The sequence below is a fragment of the Oncorhynchus mykiss genome, chromosome 5 (genome assembly GCF_013265735.2).
Source record: "Oncorhynchus mykiss isolate Arlee chromosome 5, USDA_OmykA_1.1, whole genome shotgun sequence".
Lineage (NCBI taxonomy): Eukaryota > Metazoa > Chordata > Actinopteri > Salmoniformes > Salmonidae > Oncorhynchus > Oncorhynchus mykiss.
This window is the reverse complement of record NC_048569.1, coordinates 60,808,817-60,823,361: the sequence shown is the minus strand read 5'-3', so window position 1 is coordinate 60,823,361 and position 14,545 is coordinate 60,808,817. Positions and strand designations below refer to the sequence as shown.

Sequence of the window (14,545 nt, the reverse complement as noted above, 5' to 3'; positions counted from 1 at the left end):
TGACTTGGCCGTATGTTTTGGGTCATTGTCATACTGGAATACCCATCCACGACCCATTTTCAATGCCCTGGCCGAGGGAAGGTTCTCACCCAATATTTGACGGTATCCATCGTCCATCCCCGTCCATCGTCCCTTTGATGCGGTGAAGTTGTCCTGTGCCCTTAGCAGAAAAACACCCCCAAAGCATAATGTTTCCACCTCCATGTTTGACGGTGGGGATGGTGTTCTTGGGGCCATAGGCAGCATTCCTCCTCCTCCAAACACTTTGAGTTGAGCTCCATTTTGGTCTCATCTGACCTCAACACTTTCACCCAGTTGTCCTCTGAATCATTCAGATGTTCATTGGCAAACTTCAGACAGGCATGTATATGTGCTTTCTTGAGCAGGGGGACCTTGCGGGTGCTGCAGGATTTCAGTCCTTCATGGCGTAGTGTGTTACCAATTGTTTTCTTGGTGACTATGGTCCCAGCTGCCTTGAGATCATTGACAAGATCCTCCCGTGTAGTTCTGGGCTGATTCCTCACCGTTCTCATGATCATTGCAACTCCGCAAGGTGAGATCTTGCATAGAGCCCCAGGCCGAGGGAGATTGACAGTTCTTTTGTGTTTCTTCCATTTGCGAATAATCGCACCAACTGTTGTCCAAGCTGCTTGGCGATGGTCTTGTAGCCCATTCCAGCCTTGTGTAGGTCTACAACCTTGTCCCTGACATCCTTGGAGAGCTCTTTGGTCTTGGCCATGGTGGAGAGTTTGGAATCTGATTGATTGATTGCTTCTGTGGACAGGTGTCTTTTATTCAGGTAACAAGCTGAGATTAGGAGCACTCCCATTACCTGTATAAAAGACACCTGGGAGCCAGAAATCTTTCTGATTGAGAGGGGGTCAAATACTTATTTCCCTCATTAAAATGCAAATCAATGTATAACATTTTTGACATTAGTTTTTCTGGATTTTTGTTGTTGTTATTCTGTCTCTCACTGTTAAAATTAACCTACCATTAAAATTATAGACTGATCATTTCTTTGTCAGTGGGCAAAATGGTACAAAATCAGCAGGGGATCAAATAATTTTTTCCCTCACTGTATAAACCCAGCTTCTTCTGGGTCACAGTGTACGATTGTGACGGGAAACAAGGGTTTGTACATTCTTCAGGATCACAAGACAATGCAAAAGCTTTTAGCACAAAAAAGCTTGACAATCACCTCCCTTCCACAAAGATGGTACGCAATTGGGAGTAGGGATGGAGTTGTGGCTCCTCCGGCCCTGAGGAGAGGTTACAACTAACAGCCGTCCCTCAGGTCATGGTCAGTAGGCTGGGGGAGGAAGGGGGAGGGAAAGGGTGTGTTCGGGTAGGTGGAGAAGAAGTGAGGGTCCCTTGGTGCATGCGTGTGTTTGTGTGTGTAATGCAGATGAAAGTGTAGGTGGAAAGACAGAAGTAGACAGGGGAAAGAGGGAGTGTTGTGGAAATATACAAAAGTAGACATCCTATGCTGTTGTTTGGGTCTGCGGTTCAGCCTGGATTTCTCCCTAAGGGGTAACTCTGCAGAGAGGTCGGCAGTATGATAAGGGAGTATAAGCAAATTTGCAAAATGGTTTGAACAAGTGTGTTGTTATGCTCTTTGACATTTGTCTTAGAAATGTTGGTATTAAGAAAATTGGGAATGTAATAATTTGTCACACGGTGAATAAATCGTCTGAAATTCCAGAATCAGGAATGTCTTAAACTGTTGTTTTGTTCTGTCCTCTCTCGAAGTTATGGCGATAGTGACTACAGGTATCTTGATGTATGGAAGAAATAAAATGACGAGAACAGCGTGAACTTCACCCCCCCCTAACTGGCTGAAGACAGGACCTTGTTCTTCACCACTTCTACCGTGAGACCTGAGTCCGAGCCAGCAACCTGTACACAGCATCCAGTCGAAGCTATCAACTGCCTTTTCCCTCATGCCTTTTCTCTCAGGAGTGCGACATGAGTCCAGGTGGCGTGAGCATGGAGAGAGATCCCGTCCACACTTCTCTCATGCTGCTGGTGAACTGGTAGGAAAATGGACAAAGACATAATGGACTGTGGCGGCTCAGGTGAGAGACATTATCAAGGGCCATCCACTTTGAACGTGTGCCGTTGGGAGGACGAACTGCAACACTTTCTGAAGAGAAACATGAAGAAACGCCAGAAGAAGAGTGCCCGGAAGGAGGGGGGTGATCAACTGTGCCTGTAAATTAATTTAGGGTTGCTCTAAACTGTTTATTTGGGGTATCACGTTGATATTGGAGGTTTACACACTGGGAAGCTTATTGCAATTTGGATTGAAATGCATTGAGATACCGATCTGTCATTAACATACCACTGGCGACAGTAAAACAGGGACAAACGGGGGCTGTAATGAGAACAGTTATTACTGATAACATATGGTCCGGTCCCCCTGTTAGTAAATGTACATTCTAACCGTATCGGTGTGTGCTAAGTTTAGGGTCTTGAATTTGAGTGATAGACTCAACGTGGAGCACTGAAGACTGTCGTTCTAAATGTGGGTTGTATAACCATGATGGGGACATTGATAGTAGGGGTTTTGTTTTACCATGTTATCAGAATTCTAATGTCAAAGCGCATCAATACATATAGCTTTCTGGATGATAGAGTACAATTGACTTACGCATGTTTTAGTATGCTTATAACTATACAAGTGGACTAGCAGTAGTGACTAATATGTTTTGGGTTAGATGGAATGATTTATGTGCAAACGTTTTTGTAACAGGAGGCTAAGTACATACAGGGAATGTATTTGAGACAGAATGTTTGCATAAGGGTGTTAGCTGCAGAGATAGTGTTGTGATTTCAGACACTATTGTCAACTTTCAGTGAGGAGTTGAAAGAATAGCCACAGATCCCTGTGTACCGGAGGCCACCTCACCAGAAGGGCAGTTCGCTGTAGTAGTAGCATCATATCTCCGGCAGAGGGTGCCAAATGATAGGTGACCATGGCTGTACATTCACACCCCGGGGTGTGGGTAACTTGACTATTGTCGTGGAACATCTGAAAGAGCTCAGCGGTGATCGCGCAAACGAACACCAATCAGACAACGATTGGAATCCGTTTGGATGGGTTCAGTCATTGTTTGGTGTTATGGGAGATACAATATTTCATTGGTTGATTTATGGCTTAGTTATCTTTTTTTTTAAAAAATGCTTATTCTAACTTATGTTAAGAAATTGTGTAGCAAAACCGTTGACACTATTCCCACCATGCCATTACTGACCCCTGAACCCAATTTACTTTCCTATGCCTGATTACATGCCTGATGAAGACGGTGATAATCCATAACACCAAGGTAAAAACATTGAGTTAATTTTGCAGCATGTTCATAAGCCATGCACACGATGCGGGTCATGTAAATGGTGCTCACATGGTAATGTAGACAGTGTCAACGAGGCGGGTCATGTAAATGGTGCTCACATGGTAATGTAGACAGTGTCAACGAGGCGGGTCATGTAAATGGTGCTCACATGGTAATGTAGACAGTGTCAACGAGGCGGGTCATGTAAATGGTGCTCACATGGTAATGTAGACAGCGTCAACGAGGCGATTCGATTCAAATCAAACCAAATTTTATTTGTCACATCCTCCGAATGCAACACCTTACAGTGTAATGATTGCCTTGTGTCTGGGGATGAAGCGTGTACTGATGTTTAATTCCTGTTCCTTTCCCCTTTCTGAGAGTGAATTGCACTATGTGAAGGTTTGAAACTCAATGACAACGGAGGTCATTTACAACTGTAATCTGCTAAGTGTAAGAAAGTCTTTCCTTTTCCCTCTTTCCAAATCATGTTAATGTTTGTTTGATGAAAATGCTTTTTTTTCTCCATTAGGTTGAGACTTAGTCTCAAAAGGGAGTAAATGTTTTGGAAAATTACACAATTAGACATAATATGCTGTTTTTACCATTGTCCATTGTTATATGCAAGTGTTTTTTTTTCTGATGCAGGCTTGTTGTCTTGTGTCTTAGTTATATGTCTGGGCGTACAGATAAGAGCCGGGTGCGACCTCAGTATGTGACATCCCGCTTGTACTATCTGCAGGAACTCCTCTGTGTGGAAACTTGCAGGAAGGAACAGACAATGGTGGCAAAGTCAGCTATCTTAATCTACACAGACAAGCTAAACACCTTTTATACACTATGTTCCCCACCCCTGTTTGCACACATCTGCTAACTGCCACAGAGACAAAGAGGTTTGACTTTTCTATAAAAGCTTAGAGCCAACTCTGTTCGTTGGGCCTTAACTATGCACTGTTGAAGTGCATAGTTAATTACTCCATTTTTGCAAATCTTATCATAAAGTTGTTGTTTGAAGATTCTGCAGTCTTTTCCCTTCGAACAGATCAAATCCCCTACAGGAGGGAGACGTGCAAGTCGATTAACTTGTCTAATGAGCTAGCAGTCCGGAATTAATCAGTTCCATGTGGAGCAATCCTGGACAATTATATTGGACATGAGAAGCTCTGTGTCTGGAGCTTATAGACTTGCACTTTAAACAGCCCAACTTCCCCTCCCTCCTTCCCAAGGGACCAACCCAGCTGGGGGCAGAATTGTGGGGCGGTGAGGGGTGGGTGGGAACAGGCCATTAGAGGGAAGGAGAGTGGGTGAGGGAACGGAATGGAAGGGAGGGCGGTGATGGGGATGATGATGACTTAAATTGGAACCAGACCCGTAGCTAGCTAGCTAGCTAGCCTTTACAGAACAGCACAACTGCATGCTTTCTTTTATACAGACTGGGTTTTCACAATGCGACGGATGAGGCATTAGGGCTGATTAGTGTCGGGCTCAACAGGTCCCTCCGGTCTGCTTCTCCACGCTACGCTGTCCCAGAATAACGCCAGCCCAGGGCCAGGGGAGGCATGCAAGAAATCAGCTCGGCTAGAGCCGACATTCCTGGACCTGGAGCCCCTCGCTCACCTCATGTGTAGCTTCTTAGTCTACCTCCACTCGCAAAACGCACCCAAGCAAACAGGGCCGAGTCGGTCGACTCACACAGGGGAGCCAGCCACAGCATGGGTCTGGCTGGAGCCGAGGATATACGGCGGGATGTGTCAATGTGTCAGACAGGGCCTGAAATCACAGCTCTCTTTTATTTGTTCCTGGGGACTCAGTTCACCGGGTTACACTAGACAGATGGATGGGCACTCTGGGTGAGAAAGAGAAAACGGGGTAAGACAAAAAGGTGCATGGAGGGGAGAGGGAGAAAGCAAGAGAGCGAGGGGGCAGAGAAAGAAAGAGAGGGGGATGGGAGGAATGTTAGCAGAAAGAAATATCTCCAGTGTGACCCAGTAGAGTCCAGTCTCTCCTCAATCTCCCCCTGACGAGAGAGAGAGAGAGACAGAGAGAGAGAGAGAGAGAGAGAGAGAGAGAGAGAGAGAGAGAGAGAGAGAGAGAGAGAGAGAGAGAGAGAGAGAGAGAGAGAGATGGTGGGGGGGACAAAAACGAAGGAGTCTACTGGGTCAAATAAGAGAGAATTGGGGGAAGACAGAGAGATAGAAGTGAGATGAGAGAGAGAGAGAGCGAGCGAGAGGGAGCGAGAAAGAGAGGGAGTCTACTGGGTCAAAGAGTAGAGCAGGCTGGGAAAGACAGCAAAGACAGATGAGAAAGCGATCCAGAGCAATAGAGTCTTGGTCAAAGTGAAGTGAGAGCAAGAGACCCAGTTTAACTTGTTGAACCATCCCATATGTCTCCCTCTCCACCCGCCACCACCCCCCTGTTCCTACCTCAGTGGACCGTCATTTTCCACACGCATGTTCCCAATCAGGCTACGCTTCCCTCTCCCTTCCCCTTGTCCCTCTCGCCCACTCCTCTACCCCTTTGTTCCGGCACTGAACAACAGAGAACGGGGATAGTTTGGATAGTTTTCTCCTCTCTCCTCCCCCTCTCTTTCTCCCCTCTTCTCTGGCTCGTCTTGCTTGTTGTCGTGGTGGTGTCAGCTTTGTTCCCCTGCAGGCCTCTAAGTGAGTACAGATGCTTTCTACCTTGAGGCTAAACAATCTGCCACACGACCAGGCCAGGCAGAACAGAAAAGAACAGAGGGCTCCTTGTGAGATCATTGTTGACACTGTTCATTGTTCGCTTGGCATTTTCACCCGGTTTCCCTTTATTAGCCAAAAGACAACAAACAAGTACAGCAGGGATATTCAGCAGATGATGGAAAATGGATCGCGTGCCAACGTGAGAGGAGGGCCAACAAAACTTTGACCCAGGAGAGAATTTGAATACCGCGTTCTCCTGTCTAGTAGACTTTGGGGCGCACGACTATTAAAGCAATCAAGTGGTTCTACTTGGCTAGGAGAGGGACCGTGAGTGTAGGAGAGTTGTTGGACTCCCAATCGAAAGTTGTTCGAAAGCAACAGGGCCAGCTCTCTGGCGGCCATTTTGAGATGAGCTGCCAGAGATTGCATGCGCTCTACATTAACACCTGGTAGTGTTTCAGGGTGTGAGTCAGAGAGGTGCTAATGCTAACTGTAATTACAGCAGTCAAGGCCGACCTGCTTGAGTCATCAGAACACTAGTCACAGGAAGGGATGGAGGGAGACAGAGAGGACGGAGGCAGGGATACGTCCAGATGTGAACAGTCAGTGGCTAACAAGAGGGTGAAGGAGGGAGGGGTGTGTGCTGGGGGGGGGGGCAGCGGTAACTCACCTACACATCTGGCACCGTCAGTGCTGGTGATGTAACCACGGGGACAGGTGCAGACGTAGCTGCCGGCTGTGTTGGTGCATTCACCTCCGTCACAAACACCTGGGTTAGTGCTGCACTCGTCAATATCTGAAACGCACACACAAACAATTAGATCATTGGAGTTAGAGAAAACACTGAGCTTCATGATGGTCATACACTCACCATACACACGCGGTAACTCAAAACCCCTATCACGGGCATTATTTGGAAGAAATCCTTTACCTCGATAACAGCTGCTCAAAGTATTTGGATCCATGTCAAATATTTGAAGAAGTGGACAATATTTCATCTGTCAAATACACGAGGACCTCAAATAATAACTGCTAGTAACTCTAAATACAAGAGCAGGAACAACTGCTATACTGATTGAAAACAAATGGTTCTAAAAGGGTTCTTTGGCTGTCCCAATAGGAGAACCCTTTTTGATTCCAGTTAGAACCCTTCTGGGTTCCATGTAGAACCCTTGTGGAAAGGGTTCTACATGGAACACAAAAGGGTTCTACCTGGAACCCTAAAGGGTTCTTCAAAGGGTTGTCCAATGGGGACAGCCGAAGAACCCTTTTAGGTTCTAGATAGCACCTTTCTTTCTAAGAGTGTACTAGACACAGTCAAGCCAACCTGAGTGGAGGTCTGAAGTCTACAAAAGGAAGAGGCGGTCATATGGAAAATCTCTGGGATTGTGTTCCGTCAAAGACTCATGACTTTATTTCACGCTGGTCTACACTTAACAATGTTCAACATACCTCAGTGGACTTCATAACTGTGGTGGATTTCAAGAGGTCTAAATGGTTAGAGTTTCCCACACACACATCATGGGAATACTTCAGCTGCCCCGGAGAGACTATGGTCAGGGTCAGTCTGTCCTATCTGGTATAATTCTCCTGTCTTATCTGGTGTCCTGTGTGAACTTAAGTATGCTGCCTTTAAGTCTCTCCCTCTCTCTCTCCCTCTCCCGGTGGACCTGAGCCCTAGGACCATGCCACAGGACTGGCTGTCCCTGTCCCCAGTCCACCTGGTTGTGCTGCTGATCCAGTTTCTGCTGTTCTGCCTGAGGCTATGGAACCCTGACCTGTTCACCGGACCTGCTACCTTGTCCCGTACCTGCTGTTTGACCCTCTCCCCCTCCCTTTCTCTCTCTCTCTCTCTCTCTCTATCACACCTGTTGTCTCAATCTCTGAATGTTTGGCTATGAAAAGCCAATTGACATTTTACTCCTGAGGTGCTGACCTGTTGCACCCTCTATAACCACTGTGATTATTAGCTGACCTGTTGCACCCTCTATAACCACTGTGATTATTAGCTGACCTGTTGCACCCTCTATAACCACTGTGATTATTAGCTGACCTGTTGCACCCTCTATAACCACTGTGATTATTAGCTGACCTGTTGCACCCTCTATAACCACTGTGATTATTAGCTGACCTGTTGCACCCTCTATAACCACTGTGATTATTAGCTGACCTGTTGCACCCTCTATAACCACTGTGATTATTAGCTGACCCTGCTGGTCATCAATGAACGTTTGCAACGCTTGAAAAAGAGAAGACACCTGTACCATGTCAGAAATAGAGTTGAAATATATAACATGTATATAATATATAATAATATATAAAATGTATAACATTTGAGTTCGCATCCCAATATTAGACTTATATATATATATAAATCACAGAAGACTGAAATATAATAAAAGTTTGACACAGAAACACTGGATTTTCGGCAGCTAAAATATGAATAACATTCCACCCATAAGGCCACTAGATAATTTGACTGCAGGAAAGGGCTACTGGCCATGTACTCTTATAATCTCTACCGGGAACTGTCAGAAGAGGACTGGCTACCCATCAGAGCCTGGTTCCTATCTAGGTTTCTTCCTTGGTTTCAACAATGATCAAATTAAGATCCTACATCTGTACACTAAACCTGGGAGTCAGCAGTATATAGCTAGTGTGTATGAATATATATATATATATATATAAATAAAAGAGAGAGAGAGAGAGAGAGAGAGAGAGAGAGAGAGAGAGAGAGAGAGAGAGAGAGAGAGAGAGAGAGAGAGCGAGAGAGAGAGAGTGTGTGTGTGTGTGTGTGTGTATGTGTACTTGGCACGGTCCAGTCTATCGTGTGGTGTATTACAGTATATGATGGTGAGAGTGAAGTGAGGCTCCAGAAGGCATTGGGTTTATATGCTGTGTTACGCTTATTTATACACATATATAATTACCCTTTTGGTCAAATTACAGTATGCGTGTGTTTATAGCGCGGTGTGTGAGAGGCGGGCCCCTAAATGTGTGTGTGCGCAGTCGGTCGGTATGCATTAGTGGTGTGTGTGGTGTGTGTTGGCAGTGGGTAAGCATTAATGCTGTCTATGGGGCAGTGTGTGTGTGTGTGTTTTGTAATGACGCACACAGTGGGAAGTTAAGAGGCACTGGGTCCCCTGCTGACTATTGTCAGACTGCTTTGGTGAAAGGTTCTTCTCAAGTCATAAAAGAGCAGCAAAATAAACGTGGTGTCAGCATTCCCCCGGAATAGGACCAGACTTTACACAGCTCAGACATGGAGCGCTGTGTGTGTTTAGGGAAATGTCTGCCACCTGGATAAATGACCACTGTTCAATCATCAAAGTGTGTGTTGTGAGACTGTGTTTGTGTGCGAGAGAAAGTATGTATGCATTGTGTATATGTATGAGTGAGTGTGTATGTGTGTGCGCGTGTGTATAGTACAGGTGTGTGTGAGTGTGTGTAAGAGTTTGTCTGCATGTATAGTATGTGTAGTGTGTATAGTGAGTGTGGGTCTACAAGTGTCAGACGCTACGGGGAGGTCCGTGTATATAACGCTGAAGTCATCTCTGCTCTGTAAGTGTTTCTTTGTGCTAGCGCTAACAGCTGGCCCTGTGCCAGGCGACTGTATTTATGGAAGGAAAATGGGGGGCAAAAGAAAGAAGGAGAGAAAAAAGAACGAGTGCGAAACACGACTGGAGCGAAAGGAGCTATGAAATCAGGTAGGCTGCTTTGGCAAAGAAGAGCTACCTCCCAGACATGTTAACAGCTCCAAGGCTGGCTCCACTAGAATATGACGCCATGTTTGTGCATAAACTTGGAGGGCATTTTGAAACCCATTTTCCTTTGGAATACTGATGGTGGTCGGTGATGTCATAAGTGAACAAAATGGGGTTTGAATCTCGCAATCTCAGAGCTGTGCTATTTGAGGTATCTGGGTATTTATAGTTATGGATGGTTCAACTTTGTATTCTCTACCCTTTAATTAAATACTTGATGTTTTGAGACTAAAAACGGACTCTGCCCCAATTAAGCTCTAAAACAATGTTACCTAAATGCATCCACCATCCAGCCCCCACCGTGGCCCAAACAAAGCCCAGCGACGGAGCCTCAAGCCTGGGGCTGATCCACTACTGTCTCCAATTGTCCTGTAATTAGTTAACCTCCGAGGATCTCCACCCCCACACGCTGCCTCTCATCCCACCAGGCTTCAAAGACTAAAGGGCACAGGACACCTCTCCTGCTCTAGTCCAACCAACAGGCCTCTAGCACCATAGGGATGCTGCGGCACAATCCGATTTCATTGGGACTGTGATAGGACAGCAGTGTCTATGTGTGTGTCTGTGTGAGTGCATGAAAGCATGCCTGTCTCTGTGTCAGAGTGAGAGAGAGAGAGAGAGAGTGAGTGTATGTGTGTGTGAATCCTTCCCTCATCACATGACCAGCTAATTAGAGGCTCCTCCGGGTATATGAGTGTTTCCAACCCTTCATTAACCCTCAGGGTCTACTGATGTCTAACAGCTGAGCTCTCTCTCTCTCTATAGCTGTCACTGGACACCCAGGCGCCGTTCAAATCCTCTTCAAATGCACCCTTTCATCCTTCTTTATGTGTGTGTACGTTTCCATACCAGAGACTTGATAACCACAGAAGCCAATAGCCACAGTACTAAAAAAAAAAAAACTGCTAACAAAACCCTGGCAAAAAAAACTCAACAATGGATCTACGCTCGCAATTCAAAATCAAATTCTTAACTGAGGCATTGAGTTCACTTAGCTAAGCCTACTTTAATTCATGGCCAATGTGTTTTCCATTACACCAACTCATTGTTATACATTCCTATTTCTTATAAAAGGTGCATAACATAACATCACCACAGAGGGTCTGTGGACTGTGTGTGTGTGACTCACCTTCACACTTGTGGCTGGTGTCACTCTGGCGGTGGCCCGCAGGACATTTACACTCATAGGAGCCCACTGTGTTGATGCAATTACCTCCTGCACACAGCCCCGGGATGGCCTGGCACTCATCCACATCTACAGGGGGACAAGAGGGTGAAAGGAGGGAGAGAGAGAGAGAATGTAGACCATCAGCACAAATAAGCAGCGCCTTAACAGGCGTTGCTTTAAGAGATGCATTTTAAATACTCTGTTTACTCTTAATGAGCTAAGAATCTCCCAAAGCTTTGCTGCCCACTAACCTTGAATCAGATGGAGTCTATAAATGTGTGTGAATGAATTTGGATTTTACACTCTCTGATTTACAGCACCTTAGCCTTTAAAGTGAAGTAGGCTGGGCGCATACATTACATTACAATAATCAATCATGAGAAGACTTATGGCTAAAATATTTTTTTAAATCCTGAGCTTTCAGTCCCGTATTAAAACCTGTTGAAAGGGGCGAAGCAGGAAAGAACAGAGGATATCTTGGCACCGCCACCTAGGAACCAAGATGACTCCTGACTGCAGCACTTGCTTGAGGAAGTGAGTGGGTTCATGTATATTTCCCCATCATGCCATGAGTAACTAGGATGGTGCTGTGAGCGTAGGGCTCTGATTGGACAGTGAACACAGTAACCAGGAAGCATGACATGTCTTCTTTAGTCGTTAAAGAGAGGGAGGAGTCATTTATCACCTCATCTTCCTCCCTCTTCCCAGAGAATAAGAGCTAAAGAGAGAGGCCCGACTCGTCTCCCTCCACCAGGTGACTTGGACTTGTTGTGTGGAGGTCAATGAGTGTCGGATTTGTTCAACAACAAAAATGTATGGCTTATTTTCTATGTGAGGTTCATATATTTGATTGAATCGAAGTTGCATAATGCTTAGGTTTTTACGAGTGTACTGATGTAAGTAGGACAAACGACAGAAAAAAACACTTCATATTGGAGATGGCTATGCATATTCATTGCATGAGGCTCGTAGCATAGCATCTCCTCATTGAATACAGGCGGTTGACGTCAACAACCCCATCGAATATTCAAAAAAGTATCAAAATAATTAGATCTATTCACCAGTCATAGAAAGGATAGGCGGGAGCTTGACAGGCTACTGTGCCTCTTTGTGCACAACGACTGCCATTGTTAGGGCGGAGAGACATGTATATCTTGTTAGTATATCCATAATCTTTGCTCTTCCCCTCTTCACACATTTACACTTCATTAGCTCACAGTCTGGCCATGCTGGCAAGAGAGAGGTGTTGGTGTTTCGTCATCTTCAGTGGAAACACATTGACTCAGACCCCTCAGATCGTTAGCGTGCCTAAAGAGGGTTCGTCTGGTCCGGGTGTGTGAATGTGTGCCGAGACTGGTATTTGTCTGGATGGTATGAAAACATAGTCAAGTGTAGAATCTCAATTGCATACTCCTCGCATCCTCATCTCATTCTCAAAACACATTGGATGAAAAAGCCAGAGTTTCCTCCCCTCGGCCCTTTTCCTCCAATGGGTTTAGAGAAAGAGACGAGGAAAGAGGACGTGATGACTATGCAATTGAGATCTTCCCAAAGAAACACACAGACGTCCAGACACACACACCCGATCATCCAGCTCTGTGAGAGGGAAGTTGGCACGCCTTGCCAGTACCCAGCCAAGCAGCCAAGATTAATACCGCCCTCTCTCTCTCACACACACACACACCCAGCCTGTTTCTAATCATGCGCATATATTTTACCTCTGTTCCCTTTTAACAAAGCCTGAAAATGTGCTCACGTGTTGAGGACCATCCAAATCCATGACGCCTGGAATGCTATCCTTACATTGGGATTCATGTGCATGTGTGCTTTGAACTGATTCCAACAGGACTTTGCTCAGGGGCTTTTTGGCGACCAGTCAAAGGTTTTTATTACACATGTACTCATTAAAGGGTTTTCCTTATTTAAAAAAATATATTCTACATTGTAGAATAATAGTGAAGACATCAAAACGATGAAATAACACATATGGAACCAAGTAGTAACCCAAAAAGTTTTAAACAAATCAAAATATACTTGAGATTGTTCAAAGTAGCCACCCTTTGCCTTGATGACAGCTTTGCACACTCTTGGCATTCTCTCAACCAGCTTCATGAGGAATGCTTTTCCAACAGTCTTGAAGGAGTTCCCACATATGCTGAGCACTTGTTGGCTGCTTTTCCTTTTCCAACTCATCCCAAACCACCTCAATTGGGTTGAGGTCAGGTGATTGTGGAGGCCAGGTTCTCTGATGCAGCACTCCATCACTCTCCTTCTTGGTCAAATAGCCTTTACACAGCCTGGAGGTGTGTTTTGGGTCATTGTCCTGTTGAAAAACAAATTTTGGGACCACTAAGTGCAAACCAGATGGGATGGCGTATCGTTGCACCATGCTGGTTAAGTGTGACTTGAATTCTAAATGAATCACCAACAGTCACCAGCAAAGCACCCCCACACCATCACCCTTCCTCCACAAATGCGGAGATCATCCTTTCATCTACTCTGCGTCTCACAAAGACACTGCAGCTGAAACCCAAAATCTCAAGTTTGGACAGATTTCCACTGGTCTAATGTCCATTGCTCATGTTTCTTGGCCCAAGCAAGTCTCTTCTTCTTATTGGTGTCCTTTAGTAGTGGTTTCTTTGCAGCACTTCGACCATGAAGGCCTGATTCACGCAGTCTCCTTTGAACAGTTGATGTTGAGATGTGTCTGTTACTTGAACTCTGTGAAGCATTTATTTGGGATGCAATCTGAGGTGCAGTTAACTCTAATGAACTTATCCTCTGCAGCAAAGGTAACTGTCACGCCCTCACCTGTTTCCATTAGTCCGGTGTATTTAACCCTGTGTTTCCTGTCTCTCTGTGCCAGTTCGTCTTGTTTTGCCAAGTCAACCAGCGATTTTTCCTAGCTCCTATTTTTCCCAGTCTCTGTATTTTCCTAGTGCTCCTGGATTTGACCCTTGCCTGTCCTGATGTCGAATCCGCCTGCCTGACCACTCTGCCTGTCCTGACCTCGAGCCTGCCTATCGCCTGGTACTGTTTGGACTCTGACCTGGTTTTTGAACTCTCGCCTGTCCCCGACCTGCCTTTTGCCTACCCCTTTTGTTATAATAAATATCGGAGCTCAACCATCTGCCTCCTGTGTCTGCATTTGGGTCTCGACTTGGGCCCTTATAGTAACTCTGGGTCTTCCTTTCATGTGGCGGTCCTCATGAGAGCCAGTTTCATCATAGCGCTTGATGGTTTTTGCAACTATACTTGAAGAAACTTTCAAGATTCTAGACATTTTCCGGATTGACTGACCTTCATGTCTTAAAGTAATGATGGACTGTTGTTTCTCTTTGCTTATTTGAGCTATTCTTGCCATAATATGTATACCACCCCTACCATGTCACAACACAACTGATTGGCTGAAACACATTAAGAAGGAAAGAAATTCCACAAATTAACACCTGTTAATTGACATGCATTCCAGGTGACTACCTCATGAAGCTGGTTGAGAGTACAAAGCTGTCATCAAGGCAAAGGGTGGCTACTTTGAAGAATCTAAATCTATAATATATTTGATTAACACTTTTTTTGGTCACTACATGATTCCATATG

The 14,545-nt window shown here is 45.3% G+C and overlaps 1 protein-coding gene across 3 annotated transcripts in view; it reads right to left on the bottom strand.

Moving 5' to 3' along the window:
• LOC110524227 (fibrillin-2) overlaps positions 1-14,545 on the bottom strand; it is a 90,616-nt gene that overhangs the window by 38,010 nt on the left and 38,061 nt on the right. For all 3 annotated transcript variants that reach the window (XM_036978000.1, XM_036978001.1, XM_036978002.1), the window contains exons 8-9: positions 10,907-11,032; positions 6,684-6,809 (exon numbers count right to left, since the gene is read on the bottom strand). In XM_036978000.1, the coding sequence (XP_036833895.1) occupies positions 6,684-6,809; positions 10,907-11,032 (252 nt within the window). The remainder of the gene's footprint in view (positions 1-6,683; positions 6,810-10,906; positions 11,033-14,545) is intronic.